Here is a 20,814-nt window from a genome sequence, read left to right as displayed (position 1 = left end):
ATACATTTGTCTTGTTGCACTTTGAGTTTTAATTTCCTTTTAAATTTTTTATTATCAAGCGCTGCACTCGTGTTTATGTATATTTGCACTGGTTGACCTGTCAGCTGCTTTTCATACTCTAATGCCGCGTACACACGATAATTTTTCGACATGAAAAAAACATTGTTTTAAAAAAAATTCATTTAAAATGATCGTGTGTGGGCTTCACATCATTTTTCGGGTTCTGAAAAATGACATGTTTCATTTTTTAAACAACGTTTTAAACAATGTCGTTTTTCGGGTTGTAAAAAAATGATCGTGTGTGGGCTAAAACGATGTTAAAAACCCACGCATGCTCAGAAGCAAGTTATGAGACGGGAGCACTCGTTCTGGTAAAACTACCATTCGTAATAGTGTAAGCACATTCATCACGCTGTAACAGACAGAAAAGCGCGAATAGTCTTTTACTAACACAGAATCAGCTAAAGCAGCCCCAAGGGTGGCGTTATCCGTATGGAACTTCCTTTATAAAGCCGTTGTACGTCACCGCGCTTTGCTAGAGCATTTTTTTTTAAAACAATGGTGTGTGGGTAATGTCGTTTTAATGATGAAGTTGAAAAAACTGTTTTTTCTACATGCCGAAAAATGATCGTGTGTACGCGGCATAAGTGCGATTCTCCTTGGATATACTGATCCATGTATGGCCGGCTTAAACTGTGATAGACATAACATTGATTAATATATGTAACCTTTTGTCCCCAAACATACATATCTCACACACATTTCAGAAATATACTTTATTTTTTTACTCAACAAACACTTGTTAAAAATACAAGAATGTTCTCACAATTCTGGAGGAAAAAAGTACATTGTACTTGAGTGGGAAGCATCAATGATTTGCTCATGATGTCTACAACTCTGTAACATACAAAACAGTATTTGGGTTAATGCGAAACACACACATGCCATCTGATATTGTACATAACAAAAACATAAACGGGTGGCATCCTGTGGCATTTCTGTCAAGTAGTCTTAGCAAAAAAAAAAAAAAAAATGTCAAACTGATGCATTAACTAGCCCGGGAGTTTAAGAATTTAACATGTGAAAATAAAGTGTACACTGCAAAATTTACAAGGACTCCACCCTGCTGTAAACAAAGGACACAACATGTAAACCTTCTCCTAGCATCCTAATCAAAACAGTGAGGCAATCCCATTCCTCCCTTTAAGCTAAGCAACTCAGAGGACCTCATGTTACTACATGTAAAAAGCATAAACACAGCACGGAGTAAGATGGTGCAAGATGAAGTGGAATGGCCAGGAGACCAAAGAGTAAACTATTAAGAATCTGAGGGTAGAGAGCTGGTTTTGAGAAATGAGGTGTGGCAGATATAGGAAACCGTTGACCAAGGATCCAAGGAGGAGTGGACAGGTGTACAAAAGGTTAGGGTCACAGGTTAAACAAATTACAAATGAGTGGAACAACTGAAGGACAATAGTTGGCGTGAGATGAGAGTGGTAAAGGGTCCAATAGAGAGTTGCCAAAGGATCTGAAGATGAGATCACAGTTGGGGTGAGAAAGTGAAATGACATACAAGACCCTCATGGCAGGAGAAGCACATTTTAGTGGGAAGGTGATGAGTAAACATCTGTGAAGGAGCAGACTTTCTGTGTGGAAGGTGGCTGGCATGTTGCAGATCAGCAGACAATTTGAAGTAACTAAGGAGAGTATATGCAGAAGAGTAAACAGAGGAAAATGTTGGAGGTCTGTCAGGGAGAGGTTGTGGAGGAACATACACAGATTACGGCAGGTGAGAACAATGGAGTGACCAAAACATTTAATATTAAGTGACCAAGTACTTGAGAGATGTGACATGCAGGGGATCACATGTATAAAATGATGGGGCAGAGATTGTGAGAGGTGCAGTGTACTAGAGCATTCAAGAGCACAGTGTACAAGGATTTGAGGAGTTGACCATTTGGACAGGAGAGAGATGAGATCTTTTAAAAAAGCAGACACGAATTTTGGGAGGTGAGGAGTATCAATGAATGGCCTGAAGATGGTACATGGAAGCATTCCATTTCTTATCATAAAGCTTTGAATGGAGGACTACTTGGGAGTATTATGTTGGGAATACTCATTTGGAGAAGTGACCAGAGAGGGCTTGTGAGAAATGAGCTGTGTGTAAGTAGAGAGTAATGTTCTGTAGAGAAGGATTCCAGGTTTTGAAGACATGGCCACAGGTTAGGAGAGGTCAAGTTAACACAGCTGGATGCTGTATTTATTTATGTTATCCATGAAGTAGTCTTAGCTGTAAAAAAATAAAAACCTCAGACTTGTATAACAGTGCAAAAAGCAATGATGTTCAAAAGGGATGTAGCAGCCAAATCATGTCACTGCAAGTCTGACCAATGAAAGTTGTATTGATTACTCCACTTTGCTTACCTGTTATTAAACCATCCCAAATGGGTAAAAAGTGGGCTATTTTAAAAAACACAAGTCTGAACATTTTTAGATTCAGGGATACAAATGCTACAGTCAATATGCAACCGTTTGAAAACATGGTACTAGTAGTAAAGATTTGCAGATTTCCTCTCCGGAACCATAAGATTTCACTTGGTGGCTATATTGAACGCACACTCCCAATTAGAATTCAGCCTGGAAAGAACATGGTGATACAAACAGTTATTCCTTCAGAAAATGGGGGTAAATCTGCAAAAGTTTCTTAAAATCCTTGCAATGAACATAGATTACCCAGCAGAATATTTTGTGGATGTAAATTACAATTAACAGTATACAATCACAGACTTAAAAGACAGTAAGATGGAGAAATATGCTGTAAGGCTTCACAGATTATTTTTTTTTTGTGGGAAAGATACCAAAGAACCATTTGCCTGAAACATGCATAAAAACCCCCACATAACCAGAGCATAATCTTAAACGGTTGCTTAAGAAACAAATGACTAAGCACATCAGAGCAAGGGCCAGTAAAGATTTGGAAGGATAGAAACTTAGGGATTTTAGTCCGATTAGAGGGCCAGTTGACACACCAAATGCAGTTCAGTAAAGAAGCATTCCGTGAGAGTTTCCAGCACCGCAGGTGGAAAAACTGCCCTTGCGATCAAGCATTATATTTTTTTTCTGTGGTCCAGTGCATTTTGCAGCTCATTAAAATGAACGTGCTGTCAAAATACACAGCATGGGATTGCTTGTGTTCCCGTACAATCCCGGTATAAACTGGCCCTGAAAGATAGTTTATGAAATAGTCAAATCATTACTGCTTCATGCTACTCTATGTGTAAAATGTAATATTAATATTTGGGGCCTCATTTAAATGCGGATTCAAAGACTTCAGTACTTGGAAAGTCACAGACCTGGAAGAAGTATGCAGATTAGTTGTACTGATTCCACTATGATTTTCATTATTTGCATGCTTGCTTGAGAGGTCAAGATCTCAAGTAATGAAGCAAAAGACAGCATCTCGTAAAATGAAGTTGGCAAAGGTAAAATGTGGCATGTTGCAAATCACCTGACACAGTTTTGCGGAACAGAGCATAGTAGTATGGCAAGTAGCAGACTGGAGATTAAACAAAGTAAAACTTGGGGGATGTGTGGGAGGGGGAGAGGAGAGGTGAATAGAGGATCACACACAGAATATGGATGGTGATCATAATCAACATTAAAAATAATAGTAAGTGATTAGAGGACTTTAGAAATGTGGTGTGGAATGGGATCCATGTATTAAATGAGAGGGTGCAGCTTGCAAGAGGTGAGGAGTGTACTGGAGAGTGGAAAATCACACTGAACAAGGTTCCAAGAGGAAGCTGTCAGTTGTGGCACACAGACAGGATTAAGAGATTTTGGAGAATGATGATTGTGTGAGGGGAGAAGTGCTACTTGCTAGATCTAGTAAAAAAAATGAAATACTTTGGCCCTAATCATAAACATAGTTCAGGCGAAAAGTGTCAGTTCAATTGATTCAATCAAAAGGAAAATGTGAAATACAAAAGAAATGCCAGGTGAATATCTACCGTGCAATATTTACGCAATAAAATGTAATGGGGCCCCTCGTATATTTTTTTGGAAATATAATTTCTTGTTTTTTTTAAAGCTGTTCTAAAGACGTTTTAGATCAGTGCAGCTTTTGCATGTGTATACACAGATCTTTGAGGGGCAAGCATTCATAGCTTGAAAAAAGCTTAAATGCCAACAATAGTGCAATCATTATTCTACATGGGCAACTGGCAGCAAATGAAGACCACAAGATATGTCCTGTTGCAATCTGTTCAGTGATGGCTATGATGTCTGTACACATCACCAGCTGTGCTCTTGTAGGGGTTAAAGCAACCACTGGCAGCATTACACAAATGCAGCATGACAGCACCTGTGTATGCATTCCCTTTACTGTGCAAAATCTAGCTCAAAATGGGCCTGACAGAGTACCTTAAAAATCAACTTTTAATTAACAGTAAATATATAGCAGTGCTTTGAATTACTGTACGCATTTTATTTTTATGTAGATTAACACATGTGCTTAAGCTCTGCCAAAAGCTGAACTTCGGATGCTGAATCTAAGCACCTTTCTGCCAATAATACAAGGATAAGTGGCACTATTCCAATTGGCAGCAGACTACAACTCTCAACTGGCACATATCAATTTCACTTCCATGCTGCTCAAAGCCTAAAACCCAAACCGATAATTTGAAAAAAGTAATTTGATCAAACTTTAACTTTAACCAGACCTCTGACTTAACCAATTTATTTTATGTTCTTTGTATGGCAAAAAAAAAAAAAAATGTATTATATATATATATATATATATCTATATATATATCTTTCAAAACGCTTAGCATTCTGCCACTGACAACTTTGTTCAGATTGTATATATCTCTTTTTATAACACAGATACAAAACTAAATTTCTTTTAATAAAAGAGCAAAAATAAACAAACATAGAAATCAGTTGAACATACAGAAAAAAAAACACTAAAAAAAAAAAACTAATGGAAGACAGTTTGCCGTGTTTTTTTCTCCACTAAAAATGGCCACAATGATTCTCTAATGCCAACTCTAAATGGTGTCCTCTGTCCAATGCCAAGCCCCTCTAGTTTGGAGCAATCAAGCTGTGGGTTCCATGGTCGAGAAGTTGGGCCAACGGGTTCATCTGTAATCTGAAAAAAGTAAAAAACAAACATTCAGCACCAGTCTGATATGGACAACAAAATATAGGTATTAAATAGAAAATTCTATACTGACACAGCCACATTTTTTGTCCTTCCCCAACATCTGCATTTCCCACTGTACAGTTGAAACAAAGTCTATCATGAGTTTAGAGTGTTTTCCCCTTTAACTACTTACATCTGGTGCATTTTTCCTGTCGGAACAGTTCTGTCCTCTTGTGTCACTACTGTTCAGCATTTGTAGCCTTTTAAAGGCTCCACCTTCACCAGCCAATCTTTAGGAATCCTGCCATTAAAGAAATATGTAGACTGCCACTGATGACCTCTTCCAAAAATGCTGCCTGGCCATCGCGCTGGCCCTCTATCTTCAATACATTAAGTAGTCGGTCTTAGGCCCCATACACACGAGAGAATTTATCCGCGAATACGGTCCAGCGGACCGTTTCCGCGGATAAATCCTCTCGAGGATTTCGGCGTATTTTCATGCGATGGAGTGTACACACCATCGCATTGAAATCCGCGCTGAAATCCTCTGGCGATGACGTGTCGCGCCGCGATAATCACGCGGCGACGTGCGCGACGCTGTCATACAAGGAATTCCACGCATGCGTCGAATCATTACGACGCATGCGGGGGATCCCTTCGGACGGATGGATCCGGTGAGTCTGTACAGACCAGCGGATCCATCCGTTGGGATGGACTCCAGCAGATGGATATGTTCTGCATGTCAGCAAATATTCGATCTGCTGGAATCCATCCCAGGGGAGATATATCCACGGAAACAGATCCGCTGGCGTGTACACACCATAGGATCTATCCGCAGAAACCCATTTGCTGGGATTTATCTGCGGATGGATTCTATGGTGTGTACGGGGGCCTCAAACATTTATGCAGATAAGAACAACTGACTTTCCTTGTCAGCATACTTATTCCAAGTTAGCAACTCAGTATGTACTAAAGCCAGTGGGGTTTATTTACTGAAGCTGGAGAGTGCAAAAATCAGGCTCACTTCTGCATAGAATCCAATTAGCTTCTAACTTCAGCTTGTTCAATTAAAGCGGGAGTTCACCCATAAATGCTGTTTTTACCCTTAGATGGATGCTCATTTAGTCTAGGGGAATCGGCTAGTTGTTTTAAAATCCGAGCATTGCCCTTATCGTTGTAGAGGGCGATCTTCTCCGCCACTTCCGGGTATGGGTCTTCGGGACTGGGCGTTCCTTCTTGATTGACAGTCTTCCGACAGGCTTCCGACGGTCGCATCCATCGCGTCACGAGTAGCCTACTTTCGGAAAATTGTGACGCGATGGATGCGACCGTCGGAAGCCTTTCAAGAAGGAACGCCCAGTCCCGCAGCCCATACCCAGAAGTGGCGGAGAAGACCGCCCTCTACAACGGTAAGTAATGCTCGGATTTTAAAACAACTAGCCGATTTCCCTAGACTAAATGAGCATCCATCTAAGGGTAAAAACAGCATATTACCGATGAACCTCCATTTTAAGCTTTGGCAATAAACCCTGGAAGCAGATTGGTTTCTATGCAGATGCAAGCCTGGTTTTGCACACTCCAGCTTTAGTAAATAAACCCCAGGGTGTCAAAACAAATGTGAAGCAACTAGGATTTCCAGCCTTGGTCTGTTCCTGCGTTTTGGCTAGGCCTTCTGACTTGTACACCCTTAGGCTCCACGTACACTAGCAGCTCCTAAACGTGAGTTTAGGAGCATTTGGCACTTTTTGCTGAGGTTAGAGGAGATTCAAGGAGGTTCAACCTCCTCTAACCACCCTCTCCTGATAGACTTAAGCCAACAGAAACATTGTTTAGTTCCCTGTCTAGTGTTCAGAATAGTATTTTAAAAATATAAAAAAAGGTACTAATGAAAGAAAGAGAACCTGAATTCCCCACATATCTTGGTAAGTGGGAGCAAGAACTGGGGGTAAGACTAAATGAGCACCAGAAGAGGAAAAAATTAAAACTGGCATGTTGTATCTCAAGGGATGTTAAGACGACAGAAATTTGTTTTAAATTCATAGCTAGATGGTATGTAACCCTCATCAGAGCTCAGAGCTTTCGGGCGGAAGCATCCCCTCTATGTTGGAGGGAGTGTAGCTCGCCGAGGACTTTGGCACACCTATGGTGGGAATGTATTAAGATACAGGCCTTCTGGAGGGAGATCAACAAGGCTATTCAGAAAATAACAGGGCAATATATGCAGGTTGAACCCCGGGAATGTTTATTCCATAATACTGTTAAGCCTATAGCAAAATATAGGAGATCCTTAGTACCACACCTGTTAAATGCAGCTTGATACCTAGATACTGGCGAACACCAAAACCCCAAGTGTGAGGGAATGGATACTAGAGATTGACAAGATTTGTTCCATTGAAAGGACTATACATGAAGGGGAGGATCGATATAATGAAACCTGAAAAGAAAATTCTAGATTTCAAAATCGGGGGAAGTACTGGGAAAGTGTGATGCAGGGGACTGAGAATATATAGGAGTATCGTGAGTATGTAAAAGAATAGAAGAAGAGGGGGACATGATAAGACTGAGACTATGGATGGTGTATCTATGTATAAGGGCGGTGTCTGTAACAATGTATTTTTTCTTTGAAAACAAATTAAAATTATTGAATAAAAAAAAAAAAAAAAAAAAAACAACACCTCATGAAATTTTTCTTGCTATTAAAATGATTATCTATGGATAAAGGAGGTTTTGGAAAAAATAAGACCTTTAAAGTGGTTGTTGAGGCTCAATGTTTTATACCTTCAAGCATTCTATGCATGAAGGTAAAAAACATTCTGTGTGCAGCAGCCCCCCCCCCCCCCCCCCCAAATACTTACCAGAGCCCCATCTCGATCCAGCAATGTGCACAAGAACCTCAGCTCCCCGGGCACTCTCCTTACTCATTTTGGCTGAGAGAGCAGCAGGCTCTTTGCAAAAACAATCCAAATCTGTCAGATTGGGAGGGCATCGCCTGTGCACAGCCCTCTTCAGATCTTCAGATCACCCCCACAGATTTTCAAATCCGATTCAGGTCTGGGCTCTGGCTGGGCTATTCCAAACCGTTATCCTTCTGGTGAACCCATTCCTTTGTTAATTTGGATGTATGCTTTGGGTCGTTGTCATGCTGAAATATGAAGTTCCTCTTCATGTCCAGCTTTCTAGCAGAAGCCTGAAGGTTTTGTGCCAATATTGACTGGTATTTGGAACTGTTAATAATTCCCTCCACCTTGACTAAGGCCCCTGTTCCAGCTGAAGAAAACCAGCCCCAAAGCATGATGCTGCACTCCTTTGACCAGTTTTCAGCAGAGAGAGGACTGAAGTCCGCTCTCTGCTGACATCAGGGATATCAGTCCAGGCACTGCATCTTTGCGACAAAGTCTGGATCCACCAGGTGCCTGGACTGACACCCGTCTCAGCCTGAGACGGCCCGCTTTGCCCCCTCCACAGCTTAGCGCTCCAATGAGCGTGGAGGGAGATGAGCAGAGAGCTGAAAAAAATTACTCAAAAAGCAATAATTGAATGGATGGACTTTTGAGGCAAGGCGGGAATATCAAAAATACAAAAAGTTTTATTACAAGAATATACAATATTTTTTTTACATAAACAACTTAAATAAAAAGAAACCATATAGGATATATGATGTAGAAAATATCCTCTGTGCATTGTCTACGCATTTCGCCTTTGGGGCTTCCTCAGGACGAGCAGAAGAAATTTTGTAGTAGGACAAATGTATATCTCATTGTCAAAACGGACGCCGGCCCTCCAAGTTGCCAAACCGCACCCTGAATCGCATAAGCGTATGTCAATCACATTTATTTCGATGAGGTTCCAAAAACTCATGGAAAATGTATCCAAGAGGCACTAGTATTAAGCCAATGAACACTAATACCGGGGGAAGGCAGGAGGGGGTGTAGTAAGGACAAATATATATGTCCCATATACCACAGCCAGGTATATCAGCCTGGATAAACAGAGCCTCAAACAGCCAGCAAACAGTGGAATCCCAGTAAAGGAGATACCCAGAGATAGTACGAACGTCGTGTCCCCCGGGGGATAGCCTGTGCCTGATAGCCTGTCCGTCCGTTTTGACAATGAGATATACATTTGTCCTACTACAAAATTTCTTCTGCTCGTCCTGAGGAAGCCCCAAAGGGGAAACGCATAGACGATGCACAGAGGATATTTTCTACATCATATATCCTATATGGTTTCTTTTTATTTAAGTTGTTTATGTAAAAAAAAAAAAAAATTGTATATTCTTGTAATAAAACTTTTTGTATTTTTGATATTCCCGCCTTGCCTCAAAAGTCCGTCCATTCAATTACTGCTATTTGAGTAATTTTTTTCATGTCTTCGCTATTTACGGATGTTGGCAAATGTGAGTGCTCCCCCCCTCCCCCCTTTTTTTGATTCATGAGCAGAGAGCTGTGACTGACAGTCTGCAGCTTTCTGCTCACAGAGCTCTGATAACGAGTGATCGGTGGGGTTCGATTGCTCGGTTTTCAGTGCAGAGGCGCCAGGGACAGATGCAGCATCGGACCCATGCTGCAGTCACCTAGGCAAGTATGAATCTAAAATAAAAAATAAACCCTAATGCCCCGTACACACGATCGGAAATTCCGACAGCAAAAGTCCGATGTGAGCTTTTGAACGGAAATTTAGACTTTTGCTGTCGGAATTTCCGCCAGCAAAAGATTAAAAGCTGGTTCTCAAATTTTCAGATGGAAAAAATTGCTATCGAAAAATCCGATCGTCTGTAGCAATTCCGACGCGCAAAATTCCGACGCATGCTCGGAAACAATTTGACGCATGCTCTGAAGCATTGAACTTTATTTTCTCGGTGTGTTGCACGTCACCGCATTCTTGATATTAGAAAGTTCAGAGAACTTTTGTGTGACCGTGTGTATGCAAGCCAAGCTTGAGCGGAATTCCGTTGGAAAAACCATCCAAGGTTTTCCCAACGGAAAATCTGATCGTGTGTACGGGGTATTACTTCTCTGTTAAGCATTACTTACAGCTTTGCATACATTTGTTTTGCAAAAATGCACAATTATGAACTTACAATGTGAAGCGCGTTTTGAAAGGTACCAGCGCCCATTTCCAGTTGGATCGCCACGGCACATTCACTGGAGGTTCTTCTCCAACCCCTCCCTGCCTGCAACCCACTGTGACATGTCACAGGGCTCAGAAGGCTGCAGGACCATTTACAAAGTGCAGCATAGCTTGCACACACACAGTGAGCATCCGGCTGTACAGCCACAAGGAATCACAGCCAGGTGCCCACAGTAAGCATGCCAGCGCAACTGTAGCTGTTAACTTTTAATAAACAGCCACTCACCTGTCCCACAATCCAGTGATGGGCTCATCCCACCTGTTCTGACATCTCATCTTCGGCGCAGCCCTCGTAAGTGTGGGCACCTGGCTTTGACAGCTTGTGGCTTCACAGCCAGGTGCCCACTGCGCATACACGAGCCGCGCTGCACATTTTTAATGGTCCCGTAGTCTGTCACGTGTCCGGGTGTGCAGAGACGGAGGAGAAGAGCTTCCACGGGTATCTGTCAATCAGGTACCCGCTTCTCCCCCTCCCCAAAAGTAACATTTCTGAAAGACGGGGGGGGGGGGTCGTTGGCTTAAAGCAGAAAGAACTTCCTCTTCGGGTGGAGCTACGCTTTAATAATAAATATGACCAAGGTGCTGCCACACATCTAAATTTATTGTCATACAGTTTTTATAACTATTGTTGCCATCTACTAGGTTCTTGATATTTGCTGCTTAAATGATGTTCAGGATGGCAGAGCTACGTATTAATGTGTTAAACATGGAGAGCTCCATCTTAGAAAAATCTGAAAATGTTTCTGTTCCAAAAGAGCCAATCTTAATATTGCTGTGAGGAATGTGCAGAGATATTTATATACAAGTTCATTTGCTTCCATTCTGGCATAACAGTAATGTGACCTTGGTAAAAGGTTGATATGTCGACATGAATCTATTCATTTTTTATGCTCGCTTGCCTAAGCTCCGTTCCTGGGAGAACTATGCCAACAGTAACTCATGATAAGACTTGTGCAGTCTTTCAGAGGTTCCGACAGTAATATAAGACTTGAAGGCAACTGTGCGCATTTCATATTTGTTACACATTCAGGGGCTGCTGTATAAGGTAAATAAACAAAGTACCTATATATTAAAAGAGCCGTTAGAAGAGAAGTATCCCCCCCTTTTATACTTACCTAGGTGGATGCAGCATGGGACCAATGCTGCATCTGTCCCCCAGCGTCTCTACACTGAGAACCGAGCAAGCGAACGCCACTGATGGCTCGGTTCTCACAGATCTGAGAGGAGAGCTGCTGCCTGTCAGCAGCTCTCCTCCATGCTCACTGGAGCACTGAGCTGTGGAGGGGTGGGGAGCTGCCTACTCAGGCTCTCACTAGCTCGCTGAGAGTCTGAGACAGGCATCAGTCGAGGTATCTGGCAGATCCAGACCCCAGGGTCGGGATGACGTGGTGTCTGGACTAAGTCCAGTGACATCATCAGAGAGCAGTCTTCAGCCCGCTCTCTGCTGAAAATGGGTCACAGGAGTGCAAAACAAATTGCACTCCTGTGACCCTTAGGAGAAGTCCAGCCAAATGAGCTCAAGCAGGACTTTTTATTTAACACTTTCCACATGCTAAAATGTTCAGTTTCAATGTATGGCCTGTTGGTTTTGCTTGGCAGTAAAATGTGCCCTTTCCCTGCATTGCACCGCTTATTTATTTTGTTACATTACATTCAAGTCTTCACACTGCAGCTGCACTGTATTAATCTGGCGTGCCATCTGATGTGTTGCAAAAAAAATGTAGCATGTCTGCACATCACTGCAGTGTTGTAGTGTGAGTGAGTGCAATGAAACGTAATTAACCGCATATAGTGTGAACGAGTCCTTAGGGCTGGCAAGCCACCTCAGAGGACCAGCAGCAAGCTTGGTCATTGCATAGCATGGCACAGTCATGTGTTTCTGCATGGTAGCATTGCAGAGCGGGTGCTTCAGTGTGCCATTCACTTTGAATGCCAGGATAATGCATGTTACAATAACATGTGTTGTAGAGAACAGGTGTGAATCAGCCCTTCAGTGCAAATGGCCACTGCCCCCACCTATAACTGGCCTTTCGCAGCAAGGAGCACATGGAAGGGTGATGTATTCCAAACAAAACTAAATAAATTCCCAGCTGAACTTGCAGACCAGCCTGTAACCAACCAAAATATCCCATCTCACAGGATGCGTTGAAAACAGGAACTTTGTTTGCACAGATTTGCCAATACATGCATAAGCTGCAGAGCCACTTCATGGCACCCCAGTATTATGTGCAGTCCCAACTCTATACATTTTCAGTTTTTTGACCATTTTCTCTGCAACTTTGACTGATGAATCATTGTTGCTACAAGCATCAGGTCTGAGAAACAGCGAACCGTCTGGGTTTTACATGCACTATATTCTCTAGTTATTATAGGCAACTAGGAAAAAAAAAAAGCATACATTAAAAAAGTGTTTTCAACCATAGCACTTAATGGGTCAGATTTTTTTCAAGCTCAAGTGAAAACTTTTAATTAAATAGTTTAGAAGTGTTGAGTACAAGCGGATCTTTGAATGCACAAACACATTGAGCCTAGAAGGCTACAACAGAATAACGCCAGACTAGGATCACATTTGTCAGCCAAGAACAGCAAAGTAACACTTGGCATTCAGTCACCAAGCCAAGATGCTAAAAGATCCGACAAAAATTGCCTGTTCTGATGCATCACCAAGTCTTCAAATGCAAAATACAGATGAAGGCTTGTTTCAATATTAATCTGTGTTTCAACTGTTCAGACTCGTGAAGTGGTACTGCAGCAGTGTGGACACATTTCAATACCACTATTGCATCATTTGAATACCACGCATACACGTACATTACTATCCATTTATACATACTATGTATTGTAGATAGGTGTATCATATGATAAGTTTCCCATTAAAACGTATATGAAATTTACTTACTGGTCTCAGATGACTGCTGGGAAGATTGAAAGCATCAGCCATAGCACAAGCCATTTCATACTTTGTCATTTGTTCATTCCCTGACCATTGATAAATTCCCTTTATCAGAGAAGGTTCCTGGAAAATAATAAAAAGGAAGTAACATATACAATTTCAAAGAAAAGCATTAAACATGAACCTGTACTGTGCCTCATGCAAAGCGAGACAATAGGAGCACTTAACTGCCAACTTCCTCAGCTGCATATACTTCTATTTCCTTTGTTTAGTTTTCCTGAGCAAGTACTTACAGGTAGGGTGCATGTAGCTTACTCTCCTTCCTCCTATGTGACAGCACTGGTACTTTTCCATTATCTACCCAGACAGCCAGCATTGTCACAGAGGAGGGATAAGAGTTTTTGTAAGTTCCAAGTTTACTTTTCTTTATTTCTAAATAAAATATTATTCAGTTATCAAGTACAAAAGTACAGACAAGAGTGAGGCTCCATGCACACTGGGCTTAAAAAAATGTCTGTTCTTTTTGGAGTAAAAAACGTCCATAAAGAGCATTTTTTGTACAAAGTTTAGACGAGTTTAGGAGAGTTTTACGTTTTTCTGCCAGTGAGCTCCAATCAGAAACGCGAATGAGAAGGTTTTTTTTTTCCTGCCTCTAAACATTGTTCTAAAAAATATGCCTGTATGAACACATAGGATAACATTGAGTTGCTTCTACAGGCAGAACACAAAACTCCTGTAGAAGCAACGTTTTTTATTCCAGTGTGCATGGAGCCTAAAATAAAGAAAGAGAGGGGCTACAACCAGTAGGGGCCCCTAATGTTGGAATGACAGCTTACAGCAGTAGATGTAGAAAACATTTTCTGATGGATTATCAGAGCAGAAAGGGGGAAAAAGAAAGATGGGTAAGTTTGTAAAGCTGAGAAGGTAGCAGTTAATTACCCTGCTGCTTTGCCCTACATAAGCAAAACACAGATCCACTTTAAAAGATTTTTCCTTTCTCAAATCCTGGCTAGCTGCTTATTGTTTACAAGGTTATCAGTGTAATGAAGGACAACTTTCACTACAATAACAGAACAAAGAAACACACACACACACACACACACACACACACACACACACACACACACACACACCAGGAAGGAAGAAAAAGTCCTGGAAGGCCACACACTGTTAAAGGCATCTTTATTGATATCTTGTGTAGCAGATGAAATCCAATACAGTTACTTCATATTACAGAAAAAGCTGCGGACACATTTCACACCATATGAAGGTGACTAATCCTATGATTAAGCGCCTTCATACGGTGTGAAACGCATCAGCAGCTTTTCCTGTTTTCTGTAACATGAAGTAACTGTATTGGATTTCATCTTCTACACAAGACATCAATAAAGATGCCTTTAACGGTGTGTGGCCTTCCAGGACTTTTTCTTCCTTCCTAATTTGTTGCTATACCATAGGAGAGACAGGAGAAGCCGTCGCGTCTCCATTAGATGTGCCTCTAAATCGCAATATTGATGCCATCGAACCTGTAAGTGCATAGTATCTTTGCCTATTAAACTCAACCTTACGGTATTACGCTATGGTCCTCTTTCTTTCTATTTCCTGATCATCGGAGACGATAGGCACCACCTCATACATCTTACAGAGGGTCTAGAGGGAGACCTAAAATCCCCAGGTGCGCTGAGATCACTGTAATGGTGATCACACTGACAGGGTAAGGAGACTACATTACCACATTTGGGTGTCTTCCTGGTGGATGAATTTTCTCTCTATCCTCTATTGGTGTCCATTCGGATTTTCCCTTCAAGGAGTCACCTATCCTGCAAGGACTTATTTTTTAATTATTTTTTCACCTACTCTCCATTTATTTTTCATCATTGTTGGACATTATATTCCACACAGTGGGACTTTTTCTATATTCACTTACCGTATTTAATCGGCGTATAACACGCACCCTAACTTTTAGGCCCTGTACACACGATCGAACATGTCTGCTGAAACTGGTCCGCAGACCAGTTTCAGTGGACAGATCCGACCGTGTGTACAGCCTAGCACAGTGTTTCCCAACTCCAGTCCTCAAGGCACACCAACAGGTCATGTTTTCAGGATTTCCCTCAGATGAAACGGCTGTGGTAATTACCAAGGCAGTGAAACTGATCAAATCACCTGTGCAAAATAATGGAAAGCCTGAAAACATGACCTGTTGCTGTGCCTTCAGGACTAGAGTTGGGAAACACTGGCCTAGCAGACATGTTTCCAGCAGACAAAAGTTTTAAAGCATGCTTTAAAACGTATCTGCTGGAAACCCGTCCGTCCGACATGTCCGCTGGTTAGTACGCTTAACCAGCGGACCGAAATCTCCCGCATGCGCCGAATGGATTCGACGAATGCGTTGGAAGCATTTTACTTCCCGGTTTGTGGACGTGGTGGCGTCAACGTCACCGCGCTGTCTGTCCGCGGGGATTTTGGTTTGATGGTGTGTACAACCATCAGACCAAAATCTCCTAGCAGACATGTCCGATGAAAACGGTCCGCGGACCGTTTTCATCAGACATGTTCGAGCGTGTGTACAGGGTCTAAGTGGAAAGTTTAAGGGAAAAAACTTTCAACAGCCCCCTGCGTATAACATGCAGGCACAGTTTACCCTCTAGTTTCAGGGTAAAAAAGTGAGTGTTATACGCCAATAAATACAGTATTTTTTGTTACATTATTTAATGTATTAGTGTGAGAAGTGTTTCTCATTTCACAATTCAATATTGTTTATGTAGGATCAATTTAATTTAGATCTTTTTCACTTGTTTTTTGAGCGCTGTACTATATTTTACACACTAATTTGTTGCAGAGCCAGCACCTGTAAGTTCCTAAAAGGGTTTGTGCTTTAGAGGTCTGGGGCTTGGCGTGGCAATTCTTCTCTATTACACACACACACTAACCACAAATGTAGGTTTTTACTGGTAAGAAATAGTGAAAGTTATAAGAAATCCATTTCCAGTAATTTTTTATAGCACTATTTTTGTCAGGTATTCAGATATGCAACCCAAGCAATCATATATAATCAACACACAAGCAATATAACAGTCTGATTTTTACATAAATAAAAAACACAGCTTGCCCTAGAATTGTAAACCCTACTCTGCTCCAAGATGACTGCTAGTGCTCACAGGAAGTCCCAGAGACTCCAGGAGATGGATTTAGCATCAGTGAAGAAACATTAGGGTAACTAACTCTTAGCTGCGCAAGTCCATGACAATACTATATAATATAATATTATATATATTATATATATATATATATATATATATATATATATATATATATATATATATATATATATATATATATATATATATATATATATATTTTTTTTTTTATTATCAGGGTTTGACAAATTTGCTTGGAATCTAGGAGCCAGCTAAAAAAGTTAGGAGCCAGAAAACGCGCCCTGTCCTGCCAAGCTCACGCGCAGAAGCGAACACATACCTAAGTAGTGCCCGCACATTTAAACGGTATTTAAAGCACACATGTGAGGTATCGCCGCGATCGTTAGAGCGAGCGCAATAATTCTAGCCCTAGACCTCCTCTGTAACTCAAAACATGCAACCTGTAGAATTTTTTAAACGTCGCCTATGGAGATTTTAAAGGGTAAAAGTTTGACAGCATTCCACGAGCGGACGCAATTTTGAAGCATGACATGTTGGATATCAATTTACTCGGCGTAACATTATCTTTCACAATATAAAAAAAAAATTGGGATAACTTTACTGTAAGACCGCTGCGCAAATACGGTGTGACAGAAAGTATTTCAACGATCGCCATTTTATTCTCTAGGGTGTTAGTATAAAAAAAAATAATAATGTTTGGGGGTTCTAATTAGAGGGAAGGAGATGGCAGTGAAAACTGTGAAATGAAAACTGTGAAAAAAAAAACTTTAAGAACTGCTGTTTTACTTGTAATGCCAACAGCCACCAGCAGATGTCGCCAGGTCACAGATGGAAGCTTGGGCCTTCACAAGGCTGCAAAGCCGCGGCCTGAATTACCGGCCGTTGTTGGGCCCGCCGCGATTGCGCGGCGGGGAAAGTGGGGGCGCACGGAAACACAGGATCATGTGCCTCCGTGGGCCCCCACCTCCCCCGCCGCACGATCGCGGTGGGCCCGCGACAGCCGGTAATTTAGGACGCGGCTTTGTAGGTCGCAAAGCCGTAGCCTTAATTACCGGCGGGCGCCAGGTCACAATTTCTTGTCGCAATTGCGCCTGGATTTTGTCGACCCCTGATTTTATATATATATATATATATATATATATATATATATATATATATATATATATATATATATATATATATATATATATATATATATATATATATACACACACACACACACACACACACACACATACACACACACACATACACACACACACATACACACATACACACAAGTGCAGTTATTTGCTTTCTAAAAGAGCAGATCGCCATTGTTTTCCAACTTCATAAAAAGAAGAAGTGGGGCTAAAGTTCTTTTGGCCATACTTTTCCTGTGGGTCACAGAAGTGCACCTAGTTCAGCACTTCTGTGACCCATACTTTAGACCACTGTCGGATGACGGTCACTCAGCTGGTCCAGGCACTGGAGAGCTCCCGACTGTCTGGATCCACCCTGTTGCCTGAGCAGAAGCTGTCCCAGCCTCTCAGCACACCACTAAGAGCCTGAGCCAGCCAATCTCGCCCCCTCCATAGCCCAGCATTACAGTGAGCTCTGGAGAGCCAGAGCACAGAGCCAGCGAGTGACAGCCACTGGCTTTGCTCAACGAAGACCAAGAAACAAGCAAACAGCAGTGTTTGATTGCTCAATTTTCAGTCTTCGAGGCAGCGGGGGGCCGATGATGCATCCACCTAGGGATGACAGTTTTTATATTTTTTATTCCTGCACCCCTAACAGTGGTATCCCTTAATTTGCACGATGATGATGTTGGCCCCTTTTCTGGAGCAAATAACCATTCAGAATTCCTACACTCATCACATTGCAGCAAGTAAAATGAACCAGTGACATAATAACTCCAGCCTACTGCAGCTGTTCTAAAATCGGAAGACTTGGCTAAATTGAAGTAACCCACTACATCCACAGCACACATATGAACCTCACATGGTGTACTTCTCCAAGGTTGTGCAGTGTAACTTGCTTTCCAGCAATCACTTGTACATTTCCTAGACAGGTCTAAAACTGATAAATGGATTTGAAAAACAATCTTATGTGAAAAAGGTGAAAAGGAAGGTGTTATAGCATTAAAAGCTAGGCAGTTTTAGGATTACGAGACTACACTCAAGAGTGGTAGAAGGGCTGTTGCAGCACAGGAATACCTAGATGAAAAACTGAAGAAGATGCTGGTAAAATTTCTATGCAACCCAAGGCTGTGCGTTAATTTTTTAAGTGTACATTCATAAAAAAGAGTAGAGTTGAAGATTATGATATCAATAAAATAAAACCAAGATCTTGCCTAGGAGTTGCACTTAAAAGGCAGTTTTGATTGACGAGTCATGTGACCAGGATGTCCCACTTCCCCAATTAAAATGAATGGGGTTTAGCTTATTAATTATAATGCAGGATTTATATAGCGCCAACAGTTTGCGCAGCGCTTTACAACATGAGGGCAGACAGTACAGTTACAATACAATTTAATACAGGAAGAAAGCTTACTTCTGATTCTGGAAAATAAACAACTAAATAAATGTGTAAAACACAAAAAAACACAATATAGTTGTTTTATAAATGTGCCAGAGTGTATTTGTAAAGGAGCAAAAGGAACTTAAAGTGTTTAAGGTAAAATAGGATTTTTGTACCGTAAAATCCTTTTCTCTGAAGTTCATGGACAGACACGGCTCAAAATAATCCTCAGGAGAGGACTAGGCAGACATGTTAAATGTCCCCTCACTCTGCAGTCAGCAGCTCAGTTCGTCTGAAAGCAGTACAGACTTAAAAAAAGGAGGGGTGGGTGCTGTTTCCGTCCATGAACTTCAGAGAAAAAGATTTTACGATGAGTACAAACATCCTATTTTCTCTTTCGTTCGTGGATGGACACAGCTCCAAATAATCTTGACAGTAGGGACGTCCCCAAGCAGTGTCAAAAAACGAGGGGTAGGCACGTCAAGCAAACCAACTTCCACCCAAAAACAAACAGTGCTCCTCAACGGAGGAGTTGTAACCTTAAACAGCCGCCTGCAAAACGTTGGTCAAAGCAGGCATCTGCATGTACATCAACCTTGTAAAATTTAGTGAAGGTGTGAACGAACGACCAGGTCGCCGCCTTACACACCTGTAAAACAGACGCTTGATTTCGGAAGGCCCAGGAAGCACCTTTCGCTCTGATTAAATGCGCCGTTACAGGAAAGGGAGGCGCCCGCCCCTGTAGAGCATAGGCCTGAATCACGATCTGTTTAATACACCGAGAAATGGTGGCCGACGAGACCGTCAGACCCTTCTTTGGACCAGTCACCGATACAAACAGCGAGTCTGAACTCCAGAACGGAGCCGTAGCAGAGAGATATACTCGCAGAGCTCGGACAACATCCAAGGAATGTAGAGCAACCTCTTTTGGATGCGACAACCGAGGACACAGGGATAAAAGTACTATGTCCTCATTAAGATGAAAGGCCGAAACAACTTTTGGAAGAAAAGAAGGCTGCAGGCGTAGCACCACCTTATCCTTGTGGAGGATCAAGTAGGGGGACTTGCAAGACAAAGCCTCCAATTCAGAAACCCTCCTGACTGATGTAATGGCCACCTTCTGAGAGTGTCAAAAGGGGGATCTCTCTGATGTTCTCAAAAAGAGGTTTCTGAAGTGCCGAGAGCACCAGATTCATGGGGGTAGGGGTGGCTGAACTGGAGGCGCCACATGTCAAACCCCTTGCACAAACGTTCTCACTAGTGGAGGAGCCGCCAAGGGACGTTGAAAGAAAACAGCCATGGCTGAAATCTGACCCTTTATGGTGCTTAGAGCAAGACTTTGATCCACCCCACGCTGTAAAAACAGCAGGATTCTGGAAACCGAATAAGCCTGTGGGCGCCACTCCATCTCCTCACACATGGAGATGTAGGCCTTCCACGTGCGATGATAGATCTTCCTAGAAGAAGATTTCCGTGCCCTTAGCATGGTGGAAATTACAGAGTCAGACAGACCCCGGTCCCTCAGTACCTGTCAGGAATGCTGGTAGACCAGTACTGTGTGACTGCACAGAGGAGACCCACAATGTATGCGGTGAAGTTAAAAGGTGTTTATTAACAAATAAATGAAGACAACCAGTGCGTAACAAAATAGCATATACAATCAGGGGAAATACCGTATTCATAAACGAAGCCAGGCCGAGGTCATACACAGGGGAAGTCAGCAGATGGGTGAGGATGGGAACACAGCGGATCAGGGAGCGGATGGATGGACAGGCTGCGGGGCAGGAATCCAAGAGGGAACAGGAATCAGGACACAGGGAGGACAAGTCCAGGCAGGATGGATGGACAGGCTGCGGGGCAGGAATCCAAGAGGGAACAGGAATCAGGACACAGGGAGGACAAGTCCAGGCAGGGATCAAGGATCAGGTCCAGAAATCAGGGTCAAATACCAGCTCAGGTCCAGGAGGTATGACGATACCAGGGCG

At 42.1% G+C, this 20,814-nt stretch overlaps 1 protein-coding gene across 3 annotated transcripts in view; it reads right to left on the bottom strand.

The window, feature by feature from the left end:
• Positions 1-761: 761 nt before the first annotated feature.
• The window catches only part of MAT2B (methionine adenosyltransferase 2B), a 111,407-nt gene continuing 91,354 nt past the window's right edge, over positions 762-20,814 (bottom strand). For all 3 annotated transcript variants that reach the window (XM_040344662.1, XM_040344660.1, XM_040344663.1), the window contains 2 exons: positions 13,173-13,289; positions 762-5,149 (listed from right to left, as the gene is read on the bottom strand). In XM_040344662.1, coding sequence (XP_040200596.1) covers positions 4,979-5,149; positions 13,173-13,289 — 288 coding nt within the window. In that variant the 3' untranslated portion in view covers positions 762-4,978. The remainder of the gene's footprint in view (positions 5,150-13,172; positions 13,290-20,814) is intronic.

The sequence above is a fragment of the Rana temporaria genome, chromosome 3 (assembly GCF_905171775.1).
Source record: "Rana temporaria chromosome 3, aRanTem1.1, whole genome shotgun sequence".
Lineage (NCBI taxonomy): Eukaryota > Metazoa > Chordata > Amphibia > Anura > Ranidae > Rana > Rana temporaria.
Note: the sequence above shows the minus strand (reverse complement) of the source record. Positions and strands in the feature narration are given on the sequence as shown.